Source organism: Astyanax mexicanus, chromosome 18 (genome assembly GCF_023375975.1).
Source record: "Astyanax mexicanus isolate ESR-SI-001 chromosome 18, AstMex3_surface, whole genome shotgun sequence".
Classification (NCBI taxonomy): Eukaryota; Metazoa; Chordata; class Actinopteri; order Characiformes; family Acestrorhamphidae; genus Astyanax; species Astyanax mexicanus.
In genome coordinates, this window is record NC_064425.1 from 18,627,628 (window position 1) to 18,653,997 (window position 26,370).

The 26,370-nt window shown below is 38.2% G+C and overlaps 1 protein-coding gene across 6 annotated transcripts in view; it reads right to left on the reverse strand.

Annotated features, from left to right (window-relative positions):
- Nucleotides 1–26,370, reverse strand: part of ksr1b (kinase suppressor of ras 1b) — a 79,396-nt gene that overhangs the window by 35,998 nt on the left and 17,028 nt on the right. For 2 of the 6 annotated variants that reach the window (XM_007236853.4, XM_007236852.4), the window contains exons 2-5: nucleotides 20,711–20,851; nucleotides 3,147–3,294; nucleotides 1,494–1,953; nucleotides 463–623 (exon numbers count right to left, since the gene is read on the reverse strand). In XM_007236853.4, the coding sequence (XP_007236915.3) occupies nucleotides 463–623; nucleotides 1,494–1,953; nucleotides 3,147–3,294; nucleotides 20,711–20,851 (910 nt within the window). The other 4 variants (XM_049466946.1, XM_022666639.2, XM_022666510.2 and 1 more) reach the window with 4 other exon arrangements.

Here is a 26,370-nt window from a genome sequence, read left to right on the forward strand (position 1 = left end):
CTGGTGGAGGAGAACGTGAAAAGATGCATGAAAACTGTGATTAAAAACCAGGGTAATTCCACCAAATATTGATTTCTGACTCTTAAAACTTCATGAATATGAACTTGTTTTCTTTGCATTATTTGAAGTCTAAAGGCTCTGCATCTTTTTTGTTATTTCAGCCATTTCAAATTTTCTGCAAATAAATGCTCTAAATGACAATATGTTTATTTGAAATTTGGGAGAAATGTTGTCCGTAGTTTATAGAATAAAAAAATAATGTTAATTTCTCTTAAACATTTACCTATAAATAGTTAAATCAGAGAAACTGATTAAGAAACTAAAGGGGTCTCAATTTTTCCAAAGCTGTATATACAGGCATATTACATATTATATAGGTGCTTTTTTGTGTATATATCTATTAATGAGCTAACAATCATCAGCATTGCATCCTTCTGGCTGTCATGTCACAAGATCACTTACTTCTCAGTGTGGGGCTGTCCACCAGGTTGGGTGTGTTTGGTACAGTGTACGATGACGAGTCAGAGAGCAGTGGTGAGCGTGAGGGTGATGGCCAGTCCTCATAATTATAGCCCCCACCATTCACTTGTACATTTAAAGGCAGCTTAATTTGCTTCCCATTCCTGTAGGGCAGAGGATTTGTATTTGAATTGTTTTATATTAATATAAAACCCTACAAATTGAGTGATTTGACAACAAAGATATCAGATTAAGATGTTCAATGAATCTAGAGGTAAATATCAGGTACTAAAAGATGAAATTCTGTTGAATTTCACATTGTGAGCAGGAGGAGGATTAGAAAAGTAAGAAAGGTTTTTCTTTCTTTTTTTTACATTTATTTCATTTTTTTTTTTACATTTATTTACCAATTTACGAGCAATGACCCACCCACTCACTAGGACTCCCCCTATCACTAGTAATGCCCCAACACCAAGAGGGTGAAGACTAGCACATGCCTCCTCCGATGCATGTGAAGTCAGCCACCGCCTCTTTTCGAACTGCTGCTGATGCAGGATTGCCGAGTAGCATCACAGTAGCATCAAGTGCTTTGAAAAAAAAAAGTGCACAGACTCAAGTCTGATACATCGGCTCACAGACACTTTGTACTGCTCACATCACCCTTTGGAGTGATGTGGGGAAAAAGAGTGCCGTCTACCCACCCAAAAAGAGTAAGGCCAATTGTACTCTCTCGGGGCTCCGGTAGCTGATGGCAAGCTACACGAACAGGATCCGAACTGGCGATCTCCTAATCATAGTGGCAGTGCTTAGCTCGAACTGAGGGTTTTCTGTATATAAAACAAAAACTCTTAATCCTAAATCACTTCATAGATAACGATAACCTCTAACCAAGCATTTGCAATCTATAGCAAACCTAAATTAACTTAAATTGCCTTGCTCTATTTTCCCCAATACTCAATAGGGACTATATGTGTGACCCAGAATAAAAAGAAAACTGTAAATTTCATATTCACACTGTATTCAGTTGCACATACTTGTTGGGTGCAGGCTCATCCACGCGGTTGGCCAGCTGGGTGTGGCTTTTGCTGCGGGGCAGGGCAATGTTCGGCAGGAGCATGCGTATCCTGTTGGAAGGGGGCGGGGGTGTGCGGGGTGGCTTTAACAGAGCATTCCTGTAGGTGGGCGGGGTCAAGGGAGGAGTCGATGCGAAACCCAAAGGTCGACGAATCAGTTGCGGTGAGGGAAGGAAAGGGTCAGCCAGTCCATCATAAGAGTTTAAAGAGGCGCAGTCCAGGTTGGGGACAGTGGACACAGAGACAGAACGGGGAGCGCAGGGTCCTGAGGGAGTGACCGGCCGGCGGCTGGCTGGGTTCGGGCTGTAGGGCTGAGGGCTTTGAGTGGAGCAGGAGAGATGTTCAGCTGAGTTCAAAGTGTCGACGCTGCACCGAGGAGGTTCTACTATCCAGGGAATTCCCTCATCCTTCAGTTCGCGGCCTGTTATAGAGGAGAAATATGAGGATAGTTCTTTAGAGACCAGCTTATGGACAGTGTGCTACACATTATGCTTAAAAAAATCCTAAGCCTAAAATATGCAAAAGTGCCCTGTAATATTTATTTTTTATTATACTGTAAATAGAAATATCACAATTTATTTTTCATCAGCATCAGCTTTGAATTGCCTACTGGGGGCTTTTATTTTATCTTCTAAGTTTTGTGTGTTGTTTGATCCTTTGTTCTACTACCAGATTTCTGTAAAGCTGATTTCTGTCATCAGTTGTAAAAGTACTAAACAAATAAATCAGATTTTATTTTATTTGATCAGCCTGTTTTAAAAATTGATATGCTTATTATTATTATTATTATTATTATTATTATTATTATTATTAATAAAAATAATATTTTATGCCATGTTGAAGTTTAAATTTACTAAAAGAAAGCTAGCATGCTCAAACTACTTAAAAACTGTACCACAACAGTGGAAAAAAAAACACATGACATAAGTGTGAGTGTGTGCTGTTTTACACTAAAGGGCCACTATCCTGTAAAACTAATTTCTCTCACTTCGCTGAAGTTACATTTTCTGAGCTGGATTACTTGCTGAGTACATGAATACATGAATCAGACTCATGAACTGTCCTAATTTTCCAAAATCAGACAAAGTTATTTTGTGACCAATATATGAACCTTATATCAGATCTGTGCATCCTCAGTAAATATCATTAAACATATGCAAGAACACAATTCACTTCCTAATTCATATCATCTCTGTCCAATAAAATAAAAAAGCTCAATGTTTGTTGGTTTTTGTTTTACTACATAATATAAACAGACAACCCTGCAGACACGTAACAGCATTAGACGTGATCCTGACATTACATTTTTGTCATCTGACGTCATGACCAACATTCAACCTGAAATTAACGTCTTTTGACGTTGGTGGCCAGCTGGGAAACTGTCCCTTAATTCGTGCTAAAATTTCTTGGTGAAAGGACCAATAGAATTACTTAAAAATGACCTGAAATAAACTCTTTTTACATTGACTTCCACTGAAAGTTTAAAAGGTTTTCTCTCTCCTCTAAAAAGGCTGTTTTGCAGATATTTGTTTTTTGTTTGACAGCGGATTTGGGCACATTGCCAGTACCTGGTCCAGAGCACGTAAACAGTATATTATCAGGGGTTGGACTGACCTGTGTCAGTGGCGCTCTTGAGGCAGGAGAGGGCAGCAGTGATGCGAGAACACTCGTCAGTGCTAGAGCCTAGTTTCCTCATGGTCTCCTGCACCTGAGCACTGGACATCTGCAGCAGTGCATCCAGAGACAGCTTCACTGGTACTGCCTGAGAGATAGACAGGGGGAACACGAGATGAAGAGAGATTTTATTTATCATGCATTTTGATCTTTTACAAACCCACATAACAACAAACACTCCTCCTCTTAAGTATTTAAACAGCAAGACCAGTTTTTTTTGTTTTTGATACACACTAAAGACATTTGATTCCAATGTGTTTTTCTTCCTGATATTTACACCTCAATGTGTTAAACTTCAGTCTGCTCATCAGAATGTGATATTGGGTTGCAGTCTGGTGACTGACTGACTGGCCACTATACAACCATCCCTTTCTTTCCGCTGATGAAGTCTCTTATTTGTTGTGCCAGTATGTTCTGTGTCACTGTTTTCCTGCATGATGATGAAGTTCATCCTGATCAGGTCAGATCACTGTTTTTCTCTGTAAACAGACAGAATGTTTATGTAGACTGTAGACTTTAGTCTGTCAGATTATATCAAATCTGTTCCAGAAGCTGTCATTCAAAAACCCTAGTCATGATGACACTACCTGTACTATGTTTGACAGATGAGCGTGAATGTTTGGATTAAGAACAGAGCTGATCCTTCCTTTTAGATCCTCTATCAGCAGAGGTTAATCTTGGTCTTCTCAGAGAATAAAGTTTTGTTACATCTTTGTAATTCTTTGAAAATTTTCAACCTGCCGTATTGATCCTTACTGCTTAATAGGAGTAAGTGATAGGGCCCTAAAATAATATCACAATATTTCAGAGTATTTTTGTGTTTAGGACATTCCTGTCAATATGACAAAATATTGCATTTAAAAATATTAATACTGCAACAAAATAAAAAAAAAAACACTGGAAATGACATGATAAGGCTATTTGAGATTTTCACCAGAATGTAACAATAGTCAAATGATCCAACATGTCATGATGGTAATAACAAACTCCATGTTTATATCCAGGACTGAAGTAAAATAAATGATACTGGACAGATATGGGAAGTGAGAACAGTGTGGATTCTCCTTTTGCTGCAAACAGCAAAAAAGTTGTACCCTGATGGTCCTTATGGCCCTAAAATTAATATTTTTTTGTCATTACAATATTATTGCGTACAATATGAGGTGGCACACTCCTATTGTATAGCGATGAGCAGTAAATTAATCTCTGTATCCCCACAATTCATCCTCTTAAAATGATAGATTTTTTTTACTTCACCCTTGCCTGTGGAGGTTGCTGATGTTCAATAAAACCTCCTACAGACATGCATGGACCTAGAACCTTGTCAGACAGTAACTGAAGGAGCTCAGTTGTTTTGGAATTACCCAGATGTTCTCTTACCAGCCGCCTAGTATAATGTTTGGGTAATGTCCGAGTGTGCCCATGCATGAACACAACAGGTATTACATGCAACAGGTATTACATGCAACTGGCACTAAACCAAGATTCAATTCTATTACTTAGATATATTCTATTACTTAGTACTTTTTGCATCATGCCATGCCTCCTGCACATGCTACACAGGAAAAAAAACCTCTAGCCTAAACCACACACATTGTTTCCTGCAGTGAGAACCTCTCCGACATGGAAAATCTCTCAGTGAAAATGCAATTCACGTGTGAAAATGGCTTGAGGCTGTTTGTGGGTTTTTCTTCACAACTCTCACAATGTTTGTCATCAACTGCTGTTGTATTCCTTGGTTGACTGGTTTGAGGTTGGGTTTTCAGTACAATAGAGTTTTACTTGTATTTATCTCTCAGCATTAAAATGGACAGAGACAAAACCTTATAAAATATTAAAGCAATCAGTCTAGCACAGCACAACTCAATAACATGACACTCCCTCCACCATGCTTAACAGATGCGTGTGTATTTACGGGTCATGAATAGAGCAGATCATTCCTTCCTCCACAGAGGATAGTCTTGGTCATGTCAGAGCATAAAGACTTGTTTTACCTTTGTATTTCTTTTCGATTTTTATTGCTTAGTGATGAGCAGCGATTTCTCAGCTTGGAAATGGCTTTCTTTTCTCCCACAGAGAACATTTTGGGGTCTACAACAAACACAAGCCCTATCCGGACGGGCTTAGTTTCTCAGGGTGGTCCTGGGGTAATTTTCTATTTTATTGGGGGTCCTCAGTGATTTTATTTATCATCCAGAACGAGCATGCATGTGTTTTTCTCAGACGTCCTCTGAGAAAATTACAGGCTGAATTACCAACTTTGTGGTCCTCCGGTAATTTCAGTCCCGTCTGGACTGAAATCTCTGAGTTTCATCTCTCCGCGTTTAATAAAATAGCTATTTGTCCACTGCCACGAATCGTAATTACACATCTGGCACGCTTTTCCGCGGAGATCCACATAAAAACACAACAGCGAGTGGAAATGGAGGAGCTACTGAACACTATGTAGTGACCGAGAAAACCTAAAAACTCAGTGATCCTTCTGTTTTTCAATTGCAATCCGGATGCAGGAGTTTTATCACCGAGTAGAGGTGAGTAATATTTTTCACAGACCTCCCCCTGAGAAACTAATCCAGTCCAGATAAGCCTACACAGTTTTTACAGGCAAAACTTTTTCATTATGTTATTCGTAACATATTTACGCAATCAATCTAGCACAGCACATTTGAACAAGAGACACATCTCAGTTAATAACAATAACTAAAAAAATGAAAATAGTTGGTAGAAAAGAAAAAGTAAAAAGGACCAAAAGGTAAAAAAAGCCAATCACAAAGGTTGTGTTTAATCTAGATGCATTTATCAGGAAATAAACGCAGAGCCTCTGAGTTGATTTTGGTAGATGTATTTAGACTTGATGTACATGCCAAAAATAAACAACTTCTTGTAGATTGTTATGCCACTGAATAGCAGTGAGTCAAAGACTGGGAAACTAAAATTTGACTAGCATCACTTTCCACGGAATGAAATCATCAGGACATGCAGCAGCACTGCTGTCACTCTCGGAGAAGAGGAAGTGTTTTCAATGTAAAAGTGGGGAGAAAGATGAGAAGGAAGAAAAATTATTTACAATGCTTTCTTCACAGTCATCACCCTGAGGCCTGAACACAACAGGTGAATGATACACACATTCAGCACCTGTCACACACAGGTAAGTGTGCACATGCACACACCCACACAAACAACCATATACTCACAAACACTTCTATGGAAAATAAAAAGGAATGAGCTATCACTTTCAATAAGGTTCCTTTTCTAAGGCCAATCATCACACGAGATGAAGGCCTTTTCTGAGTGCTGATGTACAGAGTGATGAGAGAAGTCTGATAAGTCAGAGGTGAAAAGTAGGAATGTAAAAATGCACAGCTGCACTGTGATACGTCATTGTGAAGGTGGTGATTGACGTATAGGTCTTGGCAAGTTATAATAGATTAAATTAATGTTTTATTATAAATAATTACATAATTTACAATGCATTCTCTCTGTGACCTCCAGTGTCAATCAACCTACTGTCACAGCAGACTGTTCAGCATTGCTCGAGTGGACCCACTCTGTGTCAGTACTCCTCAACAATTGCATTTTTGTGCCCTGTTCTGTCTCCCTGGCATCAGCACCTCATCAAAAACAACCACTCGCACACACACAAACAAACGAACGCATGAATACACACACTGAAGCAGGACTAAAGCACTGTGCCTGTAAACGGTCTAATGGTGGTCCTTTTGTGTGGCCTTTGTGATAAAATTAAGACAGAGGAGACCTTTAGTGAATTTCTGGAACTAGAAGTAAAGCTTTTCTACAGATTTTATTAACAAATAAGCAAATTAATACACAAATATGAGCTTTACCAAATCTCAAGCACATGCAATCCAGATGCAATCATACGAAGAGCTAAAATCAAATGAAACTTCCATTGTTAGTCCATATCCTTGGTTTTATTAAGCAACTATCTGCACTACTTGCACAACTAATGCACCAATAACATTTTCTGAACAAATCAGTGAAAATAATGGTCACTGTCATTCATATTAATATTACCGTAATTCACTAAATATTTTAACAGGCATAGACTTTTATAGTTTCAAACACTGTTTTAAAATCATGTCTAAATCCTTAAAGTTCACTGAAAGCCTTAAAAATGGAAGTCACTATTGTTTTATTAGTATTGCAGTAATCTACTGATTATTTTAACATGCCTGTACAGAAACTTTTTTTTAATTCACTGAAAGTCAAGCCATGTAAAAATAAAATACTTAATTTAGTCCAATGTCAGTGTAGCGCATTTCTACTGGTCTAAATCATTAAATTTGGACACAATGTAAAGAACAACTGCCAGCATCAGATTACGGCATAATTTGCACACTGCCAAATAATCACGGTCAAATAAAGAAACTACAGCTCTGGAAAAAATAAGAGACCATTTAAAAATGATGAGTTTCTTTGATTTTCTTTGATGAGTTTCTTTGATTTTACCAAACTGAAAACCTCTAGAATATCAAGAAGAAGATATATGATCACAAGCTGAACTGCCTGAATTTTTGCACCAGGAGTGGCATAAAGTTATCCAAAAGCAGTGTGTAAGACTGGTGGAGGAGAACATGCCAAGATGCATGAAAATTGTGATTAAAAACCAGGGTTATTCAACAAAATATTGATTTCTGAAACTTTATGAATATGAACTTGTTTTCTCTGCATAATTTAAGGTTGAAAGCTCTGCATCTTTTTTATTATTTCAGATATTTCTCATTTTCATTGTTGTCTGTAGTTTATAGAATAAGACAACAATGTTCATTTTACTCAAACATGAAAACTGATTCTGAAACTGAAGTGGTCTCTTATTTTGCACAAAATCATAAAGATATGGCACCAGCTTTATTCTTTCCAGTTTCATTTCCTTTTAGAATAAGCTGTTTTAAGAGTCACTTTTATGCAAATAGGCTGTTGAAGGCCAGGACTTGTGTGACTTTCTTTTGCTTGTAGCCATAGCACTCTGGTCTTATGCACAGTGTTCATTAAACCAGTAGACCAAACTGGCAGAAATGCAGCTAATTTAGTGGGTTAGGCTCTGGTGGGGGGTGACGTCACAATAAGCGGTGCATCCAAACTCATCTTAGAAGCATATGAATTCTGACACCTAAATCTTTTAATTTATTCACAAAAAACAGATGGATTTGTTTTTCCTATGTCCCCTTTAAGCAAGTGATAACATTGTATGGGACATAGCATTCTATGTCTATGTCATTGTCTATACTAAAGATCCAGGAAGAACCACCTTTTTAAAGGTGATGTTTCCACACTTACGAAATTATAAATACTCTCATATTTCTGCATACTCACTGTCTAGACAAGTTTTATACTGTTTGAGTAACTACTGGTAATTCAGTGTAAATGGAGCCAAACGGTCAAACAAGCTCACAACACGAGAAGCCTTTAAACTGATGGTGCCACAGCTCAACCACAACAGTGTAAACAGCACAGGTGACACACACAAGTCTACAAATTCTTCACAACTCTATTGTTATCCTGATGAGCAGATCTAGTCTAGATCGTACTATATTTAAATTGAAATAGGCCATGTTAAACGTGGGGGAGGTGCTATTTTAAATAACACGCTTTTATTTTTGTTCCTCTTGGTTGTTAAAATTAAACCAGCACTGGTGTGTATGCGTGGGCCAGGGGAACCACCCAGCAACAGCTATCTTACCAGAACAGTGCGTATGTATGTGTGTGTGTGTGGGTGCCCATGTGTGTTTGTGCATGCTTGTGTGGTCCAAAAGATATTGTGGCATATGTGTGTGTGTGTGGGGGGAAAAAGCAACAAGACAAACCACCTACTGGGAGGTATAAAAAAATAAAAATAAAAAAAAAAACAGATTACAGCATAGAACACACAAAAATCTTCTCTCTCTCACACACACACACATACAAAACACACACAAAACACACAATTCTCACAGGAACAGGGAGCTTACTTCCAGGAATCAGAATGGAAACTTCCTTTATGGATAAAAGCCAGATATGACCATGAGGATACAACGCCTGACCTTCTACAGCCTACAGCACGAGCAAAACGCAAAGATAAAGAGTAATGCTGGTCTAAAGAATAATGACACATACAGCTCTGAAAAAAATGAGACCACTTAAAATTGAAAACCTCTGGAATATAATCAAGAGGAAGATGGATGATCACAAGCCATCAAAAAAAACTAAACTGCTTGATTTTTTGCACCAGGAGTGGCATAAAGTTATCCAAAAGCAGTGTGAAAGACTGGTGGAGGAAATCATTCCAAGATGCATTAGACTGTGATTAAAAACAAGGTTTATTCCACCAAATATTGATTTTAGAACTCTTAAAACTTTATGAATATGAACTTGTTTTCTTTGCATTATTTGAGGTCTGAAAGCTCTGCATCTTTTTTATTTCAACCATTTCTCATTTTCTGTAAATAAATGCTCAAAATGACAATATTTTTATGTGGAATTTGGGAGAAATGTTCTCCATAGTTTATATAATAAAACAACAATGTTCATTTTTCTTAAATATATACCTATAAATAGCAAAATCAGAGAAACTGATTCAGAAACTCAAGTGGTCTCTTAATTTTTTACAGAGCTGTATGATCTCTTAAAATAAAAATCAAACTCACGTTAACCCAATAATAGATACAGTATAAATACGAAAGTATTGCTAAACATGGTCATTCATAGTTTCCCCCAAAACCATAAGCTTTTTACTAGATTTTGGAGCATTTCTGTGAGGATTTGATTAGATTTAGCTGTTGTTCGAAAGTAAATGTTGGATTGTTGGATAATCACCACACCACCATCATTCCAGATAACACAGCTCCACTGCTCCACAGGTCAAAGGGGGGCTTTATACCCTTCGTTATGCATTAAGCAATCTCCTATTCCTTACTCCTATTCTAGAGTCCTATTCTATTGGCGAAAGTTCTCTAGAGGGACTGGACAAGCTGCATGAGTGCATCTGCACATCTGTGTCAGCATTAGGAGCACTTAAAAAGTAGTTGAAGGAATTCATTAGCAGGAGTGTATACAAACGTATGTATATGGGCACATAATGTACATAAATAACTCATTCAAATACCAGATGAAACAGCAAATGGGATTTTTTTTACACCTGCAAAAACTGTACTGGTCAGTGACCCAAAATCCCACCCATTTCCTCCCAAAATTGGATAAGCAGTAAGTTTACATTCCTTTCTGTCAAATCACTGGAATTTTCCTTAAATCTCACCATCAGGAATGCACGGAATGGAATTATATTTCCCAAAAGTTGCGTGACATCGAGATAAAATCCCATACTGTGAAGGAGTGGACAATATGGCTGTGAAAGAACAGCATGACATTTTATGATATTTTTGCAACAGTAATATTCTTATTCACATTAAGATATTCTCATCTAAATGCTTAAAAGCAGGAATTTAGTCAGTCAGACCTGAACATGCTCTGTGAAGAACAAAATGTTAACATGCTCCTAGCTAAGCTAATGCTAACCAATTTTTCACAGCAGGTAAACATTTGGGTTTGTCAGATGGACAGATTTACACTTAGTAAATTATTTATTTGTACACTTATTCCCTTTTAAGCAGACAAAAAAATTGTTTTTTAAATAATGCTGTTAACACAAGACCATCTTCGCTACTTGTACAACAAATGCTGCATTCAAGTACAATGAGAATTATGATATATGGAGCTCCAGATTTGAAAGTTATGCATGAACACCTTGTCAAGTTGTAATTTCTAGTGGAATATGGTATGGATACTCAGGTTTCTGGGTCGAGGTGATTGTTCAACCTTTTAGCACATTGAAGAAGACAGAATCATTAATGGATTGTACATAAATATATATATTTTTACAGTTCACCTGCTCTTAATGGTTATTGATAAATATAATACATTTATGGAATTGGTTTGTTATTTAACATTGTCAGCAAGCTGTGAGCTGTCTGAATGGGAAGCCCCTTCTAACTAGAATATCTCTGACACATGTCAGTGACATCATTAGCCATGCCCCAATGCACACTCCAGTTTGGAATCAAAGTTCAAGAAAATAACCAAGTCACTGTTCTGTGTTTTGATTTAATTCACTCAATCTAAGAAAAGCTGAGGAAACCAGAAAGGAATAGATAAGGCTTTTAAAAGCTGAGAGACATTTAGACTTTAAAATCCACTGATATGTGTAGAGTCGACTCATTGAGTGAATCGGTTCACGAATCGATTGCAAATTCGAATCATTGATTCAAAACATTTTTAACAAGCTCAAGCCTTGATATCATACTCTGACCTTGTGTATACACAGGATTACACTTCTGAACGTGCGTTCATGACTGAAAAAGCAACAGCCAAGTCACAGAAAGCTACTGTAAAAGAAATATTGAAGGAGTGCTTATTATTGAGAGTTTTCCACAATTTTTTAATCAGGGATCCTCACCGGAGAGGGATAGGACTCCAATTAAAAAAAAAAAGTTATGATTTCTTTCTAGCTCTCTCTAGCTATATATATATATATATATATATATATATATATATATATATATATATATATATATATATATATATATATATATATATATATATATAGATAGATATATAGATAGATATAGATATATAGATATATGGTTTATGTTAATGTGTTGCAGCATTCTTGAGTTATTAGGCTGAGAATACAACAAGAAGTGTTTTTTTGTGTCTAATACAGTGCCTGGTACTGATTGGGTTAAAGTATTAGTACTTAATAAATGTGGTATTGTACCTTTTTTTTTATAATTTTACTCAAATTTTCCCCCATTTTCTCCCCAATTTACGCAGCCAAATACCCAACCCACTTATTAGTAATGCCCCAACACCAGGAGTGTGAAGACTAGCACATACGTCCTCCGACACATGTGAAGACAGGCAACGCCTCTTTTCGAACATAAACGAGTAGCATCACAGCACACTCGGAGGAAAGCGCAGTGCCTTGTGCTACACGACATCACCATTTGGAGTGATGTGGGGAGAGTGCACCCTCTGCCCACCCAGAGAGAGCAAGGCCAATTGTGCTCTCTCAGGGTTCCGGTAGCCAATGGCAAGCTACATAAACAGGATTCAAACCGATGATCTCCTGATCACAGTGGCAGTGCTTAGCTCACTGGACCACTCAGAGTCCCTAATTGTAGTGTTTTTAGTGATGAAGTATTGAGCTACTTTCCTAGTATCGATATACCGTTCAACACTAACATAACATGGACTAAATAAAAACGAATAATGCTATATTCATCGTTCTACCCACAGTATGTGACTATGCTACTCTGCTACTTTGCTAATGCATTTTCCCCAAGAAGGTGTAAAGAACTTCGAGTCGGACTTAACAAGTGAGACCTAGGATCTAGTCGGCTACTTCCCTTGAGATGGTATGGAGAAGGTATGACGGTACAGAAAAAAAGATACTGTATCACCCAATCCTACATAACTTATCAGCTCTTTACTAACAAATATTCTCAGCACTCTTTCTTATACATTTAAGACAAGCCAAGACAGAAAATGCACCAAGTACAAAAAGCTGAGTTGAAAAGGGTTTGACACATACCTATACCGAGATATTGTCTGGACATGCCCTTCCTGCCTGTGTGTTAGTGCTGATGTAATGTAGGGAGTGATACTCAGGCGAGCACACGCACAAGACCCAGAAACATGTATCATACATAAACAGCACCCTGCTGACACTCACACAAACACAGTCACGAATACGAGCCCTGTAGAAAGGACTGTTCACAAATCATTAAACGACCAGGCTATAAACACAACTGATAAAAAGAGTTCCTCCCTGTCTGCCACCTGACTCGAAGTTTCGCACGAAACTCCAACAGCTCCAGCTCAAGCCTCATTAAACCCCAAAAACAGTGTACAACAGAGCAGATCATAAACCGGTTGGGTGGAAGAGAAGGCGATTCCAAAGTAATACTCAGAAATTGTAAGGAAACAAATTGTTCATTTACTGTTCATGTATTTCAAACTGGTCTTTTTGAAAAACCTGAAGTTCACAACACATGACATTAATTATAGTTAATTAAGAAAAGCAACAGATGATCTACATGGTAGGAGTTTCTAATAGAGTAGAGGACAGTGAGTGTACACAGTGTTTAAAAACTCCAGCAGCACTGCTGTGTCTGATCCACTCATACACACAGCACAACACACAGTAACACCTCATACACCACCACCATGCAAGTGGTGGTAGTCCCTGCAGTGCTGATAATGATCCACCACCCAAATAATAGCTACTAGCTCTGTGCTGGTCCTGACCACTAAAGAACAGGGTGAAAGGAGGATAATAAAATATGCTGAGAAACAGTTACAGCACTACAGTCTGTAATATACTATTATACTTCTACAAAGTGTCCCTATATGCTGAGTGGAGCTGAAAAAATGGATAATGGGTGTATATTTAATTAGCCATGCTGCTGTCTATCATTAACACCTCTAAAGCTAAATAATGACACCAAGAATACCTGCATACCAATATAAACAATATAACACCCAGCAGTAAATGGTGGAAACACAACATTCCAAATCAGGCTGTGGTATAAACTATTTAGTGTGAACTCTCTCGGTTATCCTGAGTCTAGTGTACAAACCAAATCACTAGGAGCTCACTGCAGCAGCTAACAGTGCACGTAACCTCTCTGGAACCAGAGAGGCACACAGACAGGAAACCGCAACACCAGAGAAGAAAATAACTACAAGAGACACAGTGTCGCTTAAATAGGTCGTTTAAGAAACGAAGAGGACAGACATGTTCTAGCAAAAATAAAGAACAACACACCATCAGGAAAGTTCACTCTGAAGTAATCCTCGCCAAAATCACATCCCGCAGATGTTCGCAAAATCTCAGCTGGTCTTCAGAAGTGGCTCAGAAGTGTGAGAGTAGCTCTCTTCCACTCACTCTTCCTCCTCCCTACCTCCCTCCTCACTTCCAGCACTCTTTCCCCTCCCTCCTACTCTGTTCCAATCCAGCCTTCCTCCCCTCTCTCTGTCTTTCCCCCACAGCCCGTTTGATCATTCTATCAGCAGCTAGTACGTCTCCCGGTCTCCACACTAAAAGCACATGGTCAGTGTGTGTTTCCTGTAAGCTGTGGTCACACTCCCTCCCTTCCTCCCTCCCTCTTTCCCTCCATTGCTATTCTGCTGTTTAAAGGGGATTGCCAACAGCAACACCCAGGCTCAAACTGGATACAACCGCTATTCGCTACAATAGCACCTGCATTAACATGTTGAATCACTTTAATTAAAGGAAGAAGGCAAGATGCAGAAGAAAACCAACTGGTTTAAGTAAAGCAATTCTGGGTTATGAACATATAGGGTAAGGCAACTAATTTCTAATTTAAAATGCTTTTCATTTGTTTTAAACCTTTTTTTAAAGGAAGCATAGCTCATGTTACATTAACATACACAGCTGAGTTACAAAATTAAGTGACACCAAAACAAATCACTACATATGTCCCTGGCTCCAAGGACTCAATTTATTTAACTGAGCTTATTAACCCACTTACTCACTTGGACTTGGACAAGCACATGTATTTATACGTGCAAAGTCAGCCAATGTTCAAAAGAACGTGTCAGATCCCCATCTCAAACCAAACATCAACCAACCAACCAACCAACGACAGTGGCAGCCAGCATTACAATGGAAGTGACAGAGTGAGAGAGCTCCAACTACCCACCCTGAAATGGCATAGGAAGTGACAAAACAACATGATCTGGAATTCCACCGTATGCTCCTCAGTCAATACCGTATTCCTATATTCCATAACCATTACTATTTCTGAGACGTGTGCAACAGTAGCCTTTCTGTTAGTTCCACCAGATGGAATAGCCCTAGTCGACCTCAAGCATCAATTAGCCAATCCAGCAAACAACCTTGTTGGAGCTTTTTGATTTGTCCATCTTTGGACTGCTGTTGATACATACAGTACATTAAAAGCACACAACAAGCCTTGATGTTTTAGAGAAACACAAACTAGCACAACCCAACTTCTGCTCCTTTTTAAAGTTGCTTTTTTTAAAGGTCTTTATACCTTTATAGCCATTCTTCTGCATCAAGCATGTTGAATTTGCTCACTATGGGACAATTAATTTTATTTCTAAAATCTTAATCAGTAAATACATTCTGGAAAATGGTAATGGGAAAATAAACTATACAACACATTTTAAAATAGGTCTAAGCATGGGTGTGAGCAGGCATCAGGTTTTTCTGCATGGTCGATCACTTTGTGGTGTGAATACAAGACTGGACCCTTATAAGGTCAGTAAAGAGGGGGAAGGAGAGAAAAGCTTGAGGAAGTAAAGCTTTAGGTAAGATTGACTCTCTCTGTTCTTCTCTTCCTTAAGCCCAAGACCCTTTCCTCTTTAAATTGACAGGATGTGAATGCTCAATAAACCATATGTGCGAATGGATTCGGCTGGGTGACCTCCAATAACATCAGCTCCAGCTTTTACAGTTTAGATTAACTTCACAGCACAGAGATTCAAGTTTAAAATGCTCAGTTAACAGGATGGACCATATTGTTGTAGGTAAGTGAATATTGGCAGGTTGAAAACAGCCACCATGATGCAGTTATAGGCCAATAAAAAAAAGGATGACAAAACATTGCAACCAGCTTAATGCAATGCAGAGTGCATTTTTCAACATTACTAAACCAATGCATTAAGAGACACTTATCTCACAAGTCACAAGATTGGGTTCATGGAAATGAGAGCTGAAATATATGATTAAAAACATTCTTCTTCTTCTTTTTCTTACTATTATTAATATTATTAGACTGCAACTCACAAAAGGCCAAACTGCAGGTGAAGTTTTTAAATAATTTGTAAGTAATCATCTTGTAAGAGATGTCAATCAATTTTTACTCTGATTACTCTTACTTGGTGAATTATTGATGATTAATTATATGCAGTAAAATACAGAACAATATGCAAGTACTGAGGCTGGTTATACCACAAACCCAACAACTTTACTCCTGTATGATCTCACATCTCTCTTCGGGCCTTAGAACTATGGTCACAACATTTGAGGGTTCTGTATTCAACTGCTGTTTGCTGCTATAATGATCAAACATTTGTTTTGGTTACCTGTGTCTTGCCAGACACATTTAACACGGGATGACAAATATTATGCCATTTTTATGTCACGAGATGTTGTGGCATGAGATCTTGTCACAAAATTTATGATGGGTAAAACTTTTTTCCTCAGACTTGCACTAATATTAAACATAATCAGCTTGGTAATCCGCCAGTTTGCATTTTTGGTCATGTGATGGATAGATGGACAGATAGATGTTTTTAGTACTTTAGTAGCAGTTCTGTTAAACTCCATTCATTTCATGCATTGTGTACAAACTTGTAGCTTGTGAGAGGTCCTAGTGTGCAAGAAGTCACAGTATTCCAAACAGTAAAACACACACACAGTACTACTGGCCCACTTCAAGCACTGTTCAAATGGTATTTAAATCTTGTCCAACAGCACAACAGAAATATATCAGAGAGGGAAAAGCATGAGAAGGTCAATCGTTTGACCTTCACAAAATCTTCACGACATGATGACAAATGTCACTGACCCTAATAAAAATTACATTACAAAATTAAACTGTGAGTCAGAGTCAGAGAGATTAAACCTAACCAATCCTTTAATCTTCACGTTTTAAACACTGTCTGAAAGTTGTTCCCAGTGACCTCTTAATATTGAGCAACGGGAAATTCAAATTAAATTCAGGAGGCACCACTGATGAGTCAGAGAGTGAGGGGGATATATGAGAATCTAAATGACGTCTCTGCTGTAACTGCTTTCATTTGTTTCCCAGAATGTGGCGTAATATATCGTGTCCTTACTGAATCTATATAGAGAAATGTCCTCACATCACCGTGCAACAAAAGCTTGCTCAAAACTCTACTTGTTCAGTTAGTATGAAAAAAGAGTGCATCACTCATCCTGCCTTTCACTGCTGGAAACATATTAGTATTGTACACACAGCATTTAAGACTGATATAAGTCTACAGTTGTGACGTTAACATTAGTCATGAGTGTTACAGCTGAATTTGATATTTTCTAGATGTAAAACAGAATGATATTAGAAGATATTTCGTTGCTTGTTTTTTTTTTTTTTTTACTGATATTATTTTATATGTATTTAAGGAATACAGCTTATAAATCATGCACAGCCAGTTTTAACAAATTTTGTTTAGAAAGTCTTCATATAATAAAGACTGAAGGCTCCCCAAATTGAAATTTCCACATTGAGTCCACTGTAACTCATTCACAAAGACTCTGTTTACACCTGGATGCTTTATGAGTTTAGTATCACAATACAATTTTAGCCACATAGATCTACACTTGGTAGATGTTTGTAAATACTGGCCTATGAGACTCCTCAGATCAGTAGAGGCAGATCTGTTCACAATATCTAGTAGGGGTGTTCCAATTTGTATCGTACGCAATAATATCGCCAACCTTTTTTTTAATATTGTGAATGATATTATTCCCTGAAATATCACATCTAATGATCACATCAGGGTACTATTTTTTGCTGTTTTTAAAAAAGAACAATTCACACTGATTTAATTTTCTATATATCATGATATATGTAGATGTAGACAAATTATAGCTGTCAGGTATCAGTCATTTTACTTTAATCCTGGATATATGGAGATATTTGGAGTACAGAATCATGAAATTCTGGATCACTGACTTCTGTTATAAATCTGATAAAATTCCTGAATTTTTTTATTTTAATTTTTTTTAATGTTTCAGTTAGGGGTGTGCTATATCATATCATATGAAATAATAAAACGTAATGTTTATTTTGCTGTAGTAGTGTATTCTTGAATATTTTTTGTCATATCGCCAAGAGTAATCCTTATTGTGAAAATACCAGGAAATATCGCGAAATTATTTTAGGGCCATATCACCCACCCCTAGTATGTAAACCTGGAATTAAACATGGTGAGGCAGCCTTTGGTCTAATTTTGCACTCTTTCAGTACTTTATTGATTATATTTAAATTTCTTAAATTTTATGGTTTTTTTTTTTTTTTCATTACTTTTTATTCTTTTAACAATAATGTCCTCAAATTTTCTTTTAATATTGTTATGTATTTTTTTTTCTATTCTAATTTTATTAATTGTATTTCTCTGCTGTTACTTTAAATATATTTTTTATTATTTTAATAATAATTTCTTATAACTTATTAAATTTCTTAAAAGTTTAAAGTAAAGTTAAATATTTTTGTGCAGCACTTTGAATTACCTCCATGCATGAAGAAAGGTGCTATACAAACAAACTTGACTTGCCTTGATAGTTGGTAGCCAAATATGTCTCTAGTTAGTCAGACTGAAATCAGATTGCTAAAAATTGTAATATTAATATTATATAAAAAATTGTGCGACTAGCCTGGAGCTGAAGCCCATAGAGGTCAGTGGGGATGGGAACCACTATCTATCCACTGACTCGTAGCTTATACACTTATACACACACAAACACACACACGGCAAATTGTCATAAACTACCCAATCATTCAAATTCCTCTTCAGGGGGCCAGCCTGATCTTGTCTGCCTGGCGGGACATTCCTCTGCGCTTCCTGTGAAAACAAGGCTTTAGGCCTTCACACACTAAACATGAGCTAGGCTGGGTGTGCTGGGACTGTCAGCAGCATTTGTCCTGATCACAGTAGCTCAGGACAGTGTGCGGCACCACGCTGGGTCTCGGCCACACGCACGCATTCCTGCTCCGTGAATCACAGTGCGTGGAGACCGCAGAAAATGAATAGCCTTTGTTGAGCAGAGACAAGCTGACACCACTTTAACAAAAAAGACAAGAAAACACACAAATACTCAACAAGTGCTTAGAGACAACACACACCTGGAGAGGAGATAGGAGGACACATGGACACACACACAGACACACACATACATGCTCAAACTGTCCTACCTTAGTATCTCAAATGCAGCACATGCAGAGCTAATGACATGCCTAGCACCATGAATCTTCAACCATCTCCTACATATCAGGCCAATTTCAGGCCGCAGTTCTTCCCCTCTGTTCCTCTAAACTCTATCACTCCATCAGTCTCGTCCACACTGCACGCCTTTTCTGTTTGTTTCTGTTTAAGAGTTTCTGTTTACCTCTAAACAAAAGGTAAACAAGGCTGGATCCTCCTCAGTCTGATTGGAGTCCTGTTCTGGCCAGTTGGCTCCCTGTGTGTGTGTGTGTGTGTGTGTGTGTGTGTGTGTAGGCTATAGGGCCAGCAACAGAGGGAGGGGGGGTAAAAATAGAGTGAGTGGAGTGAGTGGGACAGAGAGGCTGAGTCGGCACATTCTAGGATTAGGAGTCGGATCGGGTGTGTGAGTGTGCGAGTGTGTGTGAGTGTCTCTGTATATTTGTAAGAGAAAGAGGGCCCAACAGCAGCCTGAGAATGCCAGAATGCCACAAGGATCTTCCCACACAGCTATACAGCAATATGTCTCTCTCTCTTTTTCTCTGTATGTCTGTTCCTCTCTCGTTCAGCCCTTCCCACTCATAGCTTCATAATGAGGAATTTATCTGAACACCTCTAAAAGGCACAGGTGTGTGTGATTACATAAAACACTCTGTATCAGGCTTGGGTCATTCATTTCAGTTAGGCCATGGCTAGGCTATGGTTGGGCTATAGGGTAACAAACTATATAAGGGTCATTTCACTGAATGGGTGCCATTTCTGTCCCCAAGACATTACATGTATAAATATGCACACAAAATACCTTTAAAAAACTATTATATTATTAAGCATAGTGTATTGTACATTGACCAAATTGCAAAAGTAAGATATGCAATTAAAAAATGAATAAAAACTACTTAGAACACTGAAAAAATAGCATTTGTTACCTGTCCCCACTCTCTAACTATAAACTTTATCATAAAATATAATTATTAAAATCCTTCAGAGATGTAATTTTTATTAACAGGAGAGAGTTCCAGTAACAGGAATGAGTGGAATTAACAGGAGTGATTTAGTGGATTTTTTTATTTTTCAAACATGCTTTGTGGTGAGAACTAAAGTGCAGAGAAATGTATGTAACATATTGTAACACTAGATATCATATTTCACAGTCAGATTATAGTATATCGCTCCACACAAGTTACTGTAAGTAGGTAATAAAATACAGTAATACAGTACAGTATTGAGCAACAAACACTGCCTGAGAAAGTATGCAATAAGGTAAAGTAAGGCTGGGTCAACTATATGTCATTTTCAGCTGTCCTCATAATCCTGCATCAGGCATGGCAAGCTTTGACTTATGTGTGGCTACTGAACAGCATCCCATTCCATCAGCAATACTTTCCAGTGTGTGCAGCGTGTGAACTTATTCTTATTTATTTTAAATCCTATAAAAAAAAACATGTACATGTAGTGTGCAGGACATAAAAGCAGGAGCACACGAAACACACAAAATAGACACATAACACAAAAAATACCTGAATGAGCTCAGGCCTGAGGTTGATTGTATGGAGCCAGTCCTCAAGGTGTGGGTACGAGTCGAGGGCCAGCGATCGTTCACACACTGGAACTCTCTGCTTACACTGCAGCTGCTTAGTGATGTACTTCAACAGCTTCACCTATAGGGGGAGCACACACACACAAACACACACACACACACACACACACACACACACACACACACACAAAAAGAAAACAGAACATCAGTTACAGCTGCACTTTTCATTTCTCAGCTTCACGTTCTTCAAAATTTACAACACTTTAATCTAAAATAATATTCAGTTGCATTTATTCCTTCCCTTTAAAGCATCTATAAAGTAGGCTATATACAACACAGCACTGTGGAAGTTTCCCATGCAAGAGCGTGTGCCATTTATGTTGTATCTAAACCTAATAATGTAATGAGCCAGTTACAGTCAGCATTAACAGAATACTCAAAGTGAACCTTTTTATGAAACCCATGAAACCTGGTGCACTTCTTCATCTCTTGATTAAGACTGGAACCCAAGTGGAAGCAAGGTTGAGGTGTGATCTTGTGAGTGAAACCAAACAAACACTGACCAGCATGCTCATGGCAAGGCGATGTGAATTACCGGTACTGGAATTGACGTGAGGCCTGATAGTGGGTGTCAGATGGATGTACTAAAGTTGTACAAGCATTTACCCTTCCTCTATCCACCGTGTCATGGCTATATGTGATGTGGGAGTATAAGAAATAGATTGTGACTGGCAGCATCTGGCTAGAACTGTCTGTGTGAACAAGCAACTTCAGCAGAAATCACGTACACATCTACTGCAGCATTCCTTAGCTTCTATGAGACATAGCAAGAGTAATGGCACATGATACCTGTACCACGTCCCATGATATTTGACATGTCAGACTGGTGTATTCATTATAAGCAGTAGTATATGCACAAATAGTAAAGCTAAAAAAGATGACCCTGGAGCATTAGGGGAGGGGGATTTGCATGATAAAACTCTCAAAGTGAAAGAAAATTATTCTGAAATGACTCATTAGTCAAATCCACGCTATTAAAGACATGCCAGGAAGGTCTGGTGTCAAGATGCAAATGTGTTAATGCAACTGATACAGTGCGATTTTTCTGTCAACAATTTCTGTGTACGTGAACAAGCGCTGCACGCAAAATGCAAAGAGAGCGGTGAAGCCCAGAGCTGAGGAATTCCCCACAAATGACTTCACTGTCAAAAGGTGGGCGAAGCTGCTGTTGCTGGGTTTCTGCATGCTTGCGTATGTGTGTGTGTGTGTGTGTGAGAGAGACAGAGCTATATATATGGTTAGTCATGTGAAAATGGGTTGATGCAAGAACAGCCTTCGTTAGGTTTCTTAAAGGAACAACACCACAACACTATTCAGAAGGTTTATTTTCACTTAAAAAAAAATAAAAAAAACTTATAGAGGTTCTATTGGGACTTGGGAATACCAAGCCTAGTGCATACAGTTTTGCATGGCATAACTTTTAAGGTACAATAACAGCTCTGAAAAAAATCATTTTTTTCTGATTTTGCTATTTATAGGTATATTTGTTTGAGTAAAATCGTTTTTTATTCTATAAACTACGGACAACATTTCTTCCAAATTCCAAATTAAAATATTGTCATTTGGAGCATTTATGTGCAGAAAATAAGAAATGGCTGAAATAACAAATAAATGTTTTTTCTTGAGGTTTTCAGACCTCAAATAATGCAAAGAAAACAAGTTCATATTCATAAAGTTTTAAGAGTTCAGAAATCAATATTTGGTGGAATAACCCTGTTTTTTAATCACAGTTTTAATGCATCTTGGCATGTTCTCCTCCACCAGTCTTTCACACTGCTTTTGGATAACTTTATGCCACTCCTGGTGCAAAATTTAAGGAGTTCAGCTTGGTTTGATGGCTTGTGATCATCCATCTTCCTCTTGATGATATTCCAGAGGTTTTTAATTTGGGAAAATCAAAGAAACTCATCATTTTAAGTGCTCTCTTATTTTTTCTAGAGCTGTATATTGTGGCAGAATTTAGTGAATTAGTTTATTTTATCATAATTTTATGCCACTAAAATAATGATAAAATAACAGCATAATAGTGCAAAAAGAGCAATGAAGTTTTATCTATTAAGAATGTTCAGATACTGGAATCTGAATATAAAATGCATAACTACGTTTATATTACATCATGTTTCATACCAACATATTCATTTTGTTGGGCTTTCTTTGTTCAATAAAAACAAGGAGTTGTTGAAGTTATGGCCGTATATTGCACGATAAGTCGATAATGTTTTCATCATGACAGGCCTAGGTGCTTCCAGTGCAGGGGTTCACTTAAAAAGCACTGACCAGTAAAACTGGACATTCTGGATCAGCCAGACATCCTTAGAGACTAAAAGACAGACCTGGGCATTGTATGGTCTGGGGGCCACATCGGCCCTTTGGCTTTCGATAAGAGGATCTTTGCATACTCCCTTTATAATAAATACTGAAAGACAGAAAATTAAGTCATTAAAGCACAAATCAAATAGCCACAGTTATTTGTAATAAGTTTGTAAAATTTAATGCTTGTCTTTATTGCAAACATGAACATTTTCTTTAATTCTTAAAGAGATGAAATTAAATTTACGTTCACATTACCAGGCTGAAGTGACTCAAATCAGATTTTTTGCTCAATGTGGTTCAGATCTGATTTTTTTCATGGCTGTGTAAACATAAATCTGAGCTACTTTCGTATGTAGTCATAAATCGGATATGTTTCCGATTCCACAGACATGCAACATGAATGTGAACAGTCAAATCCCTTCTCCACTTGAACAAAAGATGCTCCTCATATGAGGTGCTAACACATCTATTTCACCTTTATTAAGCTACAAGTCATCTTTCAAATATGACGTTTATTGTTGTTGATAATGAAGGCAACATTAATAGTAATACAAGTACATCAATGTGAGCATATGAGGCGTTTCAGGGACAGATTCATTCACATTAAACACATACAGGTCACTTACATTTGTAAATGTGAACCGTCAAGATTGCCAAATCCAGATCAATCCGATCTGAGCAAAAAATTGGATTTGTGCAATGTGACTTGAAACGTGAATGTCGCCTGAGCCAAATTAAGTCGGTAGGTCAGACCCTCCAAAACACTCCCAGGTTATCATGTGGCCCTTTGGGAAAATTAACTCCCCACCCCTGGCCTAAACTCAATACGTCCATGACTAGAATTGGGCTTCCAAAACACTAGTACCTGTCCCCAATAATGCTTTTGCGGCTAAATGCAGTTAAACCTCTGGTAGCACTGTTTCAAAATCTAGTGTAAAGAACATTACGAAAGGAATACTAAAGGAGAATATCTCCGCAATTTTTTAACTTATAATCTCATGATAGGCACAATGGAGACAATGAAAAAACGATGGAAAATGAAAACATTTCCATAAGTAACACGCTGCCTGCCAAGCTGTCCATCACTGCTGTGTTATCTTGAATACGCTATGCAGCTGTCTGACAGCTCAGAGGAGAAGACTATTGTGTCTGGTTTTTCATTTGGGAGTACACAGAGCTCTCTATAAATAGCCAGCAGTTATTATGGTGAGGGAGCCCGTCCTGCCATCCTCATGGGAGTTTCTGCTCCGCAGCCATGGCAACTCAGCGCGGCTGGAACACGGGTGGCCGGCAGGCCGAATCCTCTGTGACGTCAGGCTGCATGAGGCCAGATCACCCATAGGCTGAAGGACGGCGGCAACCACTACAGTCTACAGCAGTCTGTACAGAGCTGCCCATCGTTCTCAGTTAGAGGAGGCTAGAAAGAATACCTCACACAGTTTGGTTCTTGACAGAGGTCACTCATAACTGTTCCTGCAGCCCTAGAGTGGTGTCCGAGCTGACATACATGTAGCTCAAATACTAGACTAGTCTATAAAGTCAACCTGAAATCAAAATAGAATATATTATACCTTGTTAGTTTGTACTCGTGGTCAAATTAAGTCATGCCACAAAAAAAAATCATGTTTTTCTATAATCTTGACAAAATGCATCAGTACCATCAAATTCTTACTACTATTCAAATAATTTTGCATACAGCTCTGGGGAAAAAAAAGAGACCACTTAAAAATTATGTTTTTCTTTGATTTTACCAAATTGAAAACCTCTGGAATATAATCAAGAGGTAGACCGATGATCACAAGCCATCAAACCGAAAAAAAACTGAACTGTTTGAATTTTTGCAACAGGAGTAGTATAAAGTTATCCAAAAGCAGTGTGTAAGACTGGTGGAGGAGAACATGCCAAGATGCATGAGAACGGTGATAAAAACCAGGGTTACTCCACAAAATATTGATTTCTGAACTCTGAAAACTTTATGAATATGAACTTGTTTTCTTTGCATTATCTGAAGTCTGAAAGCTCTGTATCTTTTTTGTTATTTCAACCATTTCTCATTTTCTGCATTTTCTAAATGACAATATTTTTATTTGGAAAGTAGAAAGAAATGTTGTCCATCGTTTTTAGAATAAAACATCAATGTTCATTTTCCTTAAACATATACCTATAAATAGCAAAATCTGACAAACATATGCAGAAACTGAAGTGGTTTCTTATTTTTTTCCAGAGCTGTATATGATCTTCACTTAATTAAACTGAACTAATGCTGTGTTCCATTTAAGCTTGAAAGTTACTAGGAAATTTTAGCTGGAACGCTCCTACAGGTTGGATTTCCTACTCAGAATGTTAGGAGCCTCACCAAAGCAGAATTCAGAATCCAGAATGCCAAGATAGCAATGAATGTCTGATAGTTGTCGTCAAGGTTCATTTTAGTCAGTCGCAAACCTGTGTTTTCACACCTTGGCAGTCTGTGTATGATCCTGGCTTACAGCTTGAGCCTGTAATGTGAAGAAGAGGCCTACTACTGTGTTCCCCACACTCCTGCAGGGCTGCACTGTCCGACAGCGTTTAAGTGAAGGAGAGGAGAGGAGCAGCATTAAAGTTTCAGCAGTTGTGGAGCAGGAGGAGGAGGCACGCCGCTTGCTTGTGAGAATGCCCCCAGGCTGATTTAATGCACTGCTCGTCTACGAGCGAACCTCAAACACAGCGGGGTGTTAGTTTGCACCAGACACGGCCTGGCAGATCGCGCAGGGGCCGTTGCTGTATTCAGTGACTATCTCCCGCTTCATCTGCCTTCTCCGTTACACCTCTCAAGGGGCAGCGTGCGGTTGGGGTATTCATATGCGCCTGCTTAACTTAAAAGCCAGTTTGACAATAACCTGTCTGAGCTTCTGCAGGCCAGCAGAACACGGCCAGCCTGGAGTCTGGTGGAGCAGCGGCCCTACACAATAGCACAAAAGAAGCTGTCTGATGGATCAGTTAGGGGAGGTTAAGAGAGCAGGCTACAAAGCACACTATTTATGGTATCTGTTACTGCAGGTACACAGCCAGTCTATCTGTGCAAATAGAGCGTGGCAAAAGCTGGCATTCACTTAATCATAATGGCCTCTGACTGATCGGCAGCCTGGTAATTCAGAGTGGAGCGTGTTCCCGGCGTAAAGCTATACAGCACACAGCCATTAAAGGGATACTGGGTTGTGTAGTGTAACTCCAACTCCTCATTGAGTTAGTAGGCCACATGCTGCTGTGGCTGTAGGCCGCACTAAAGTA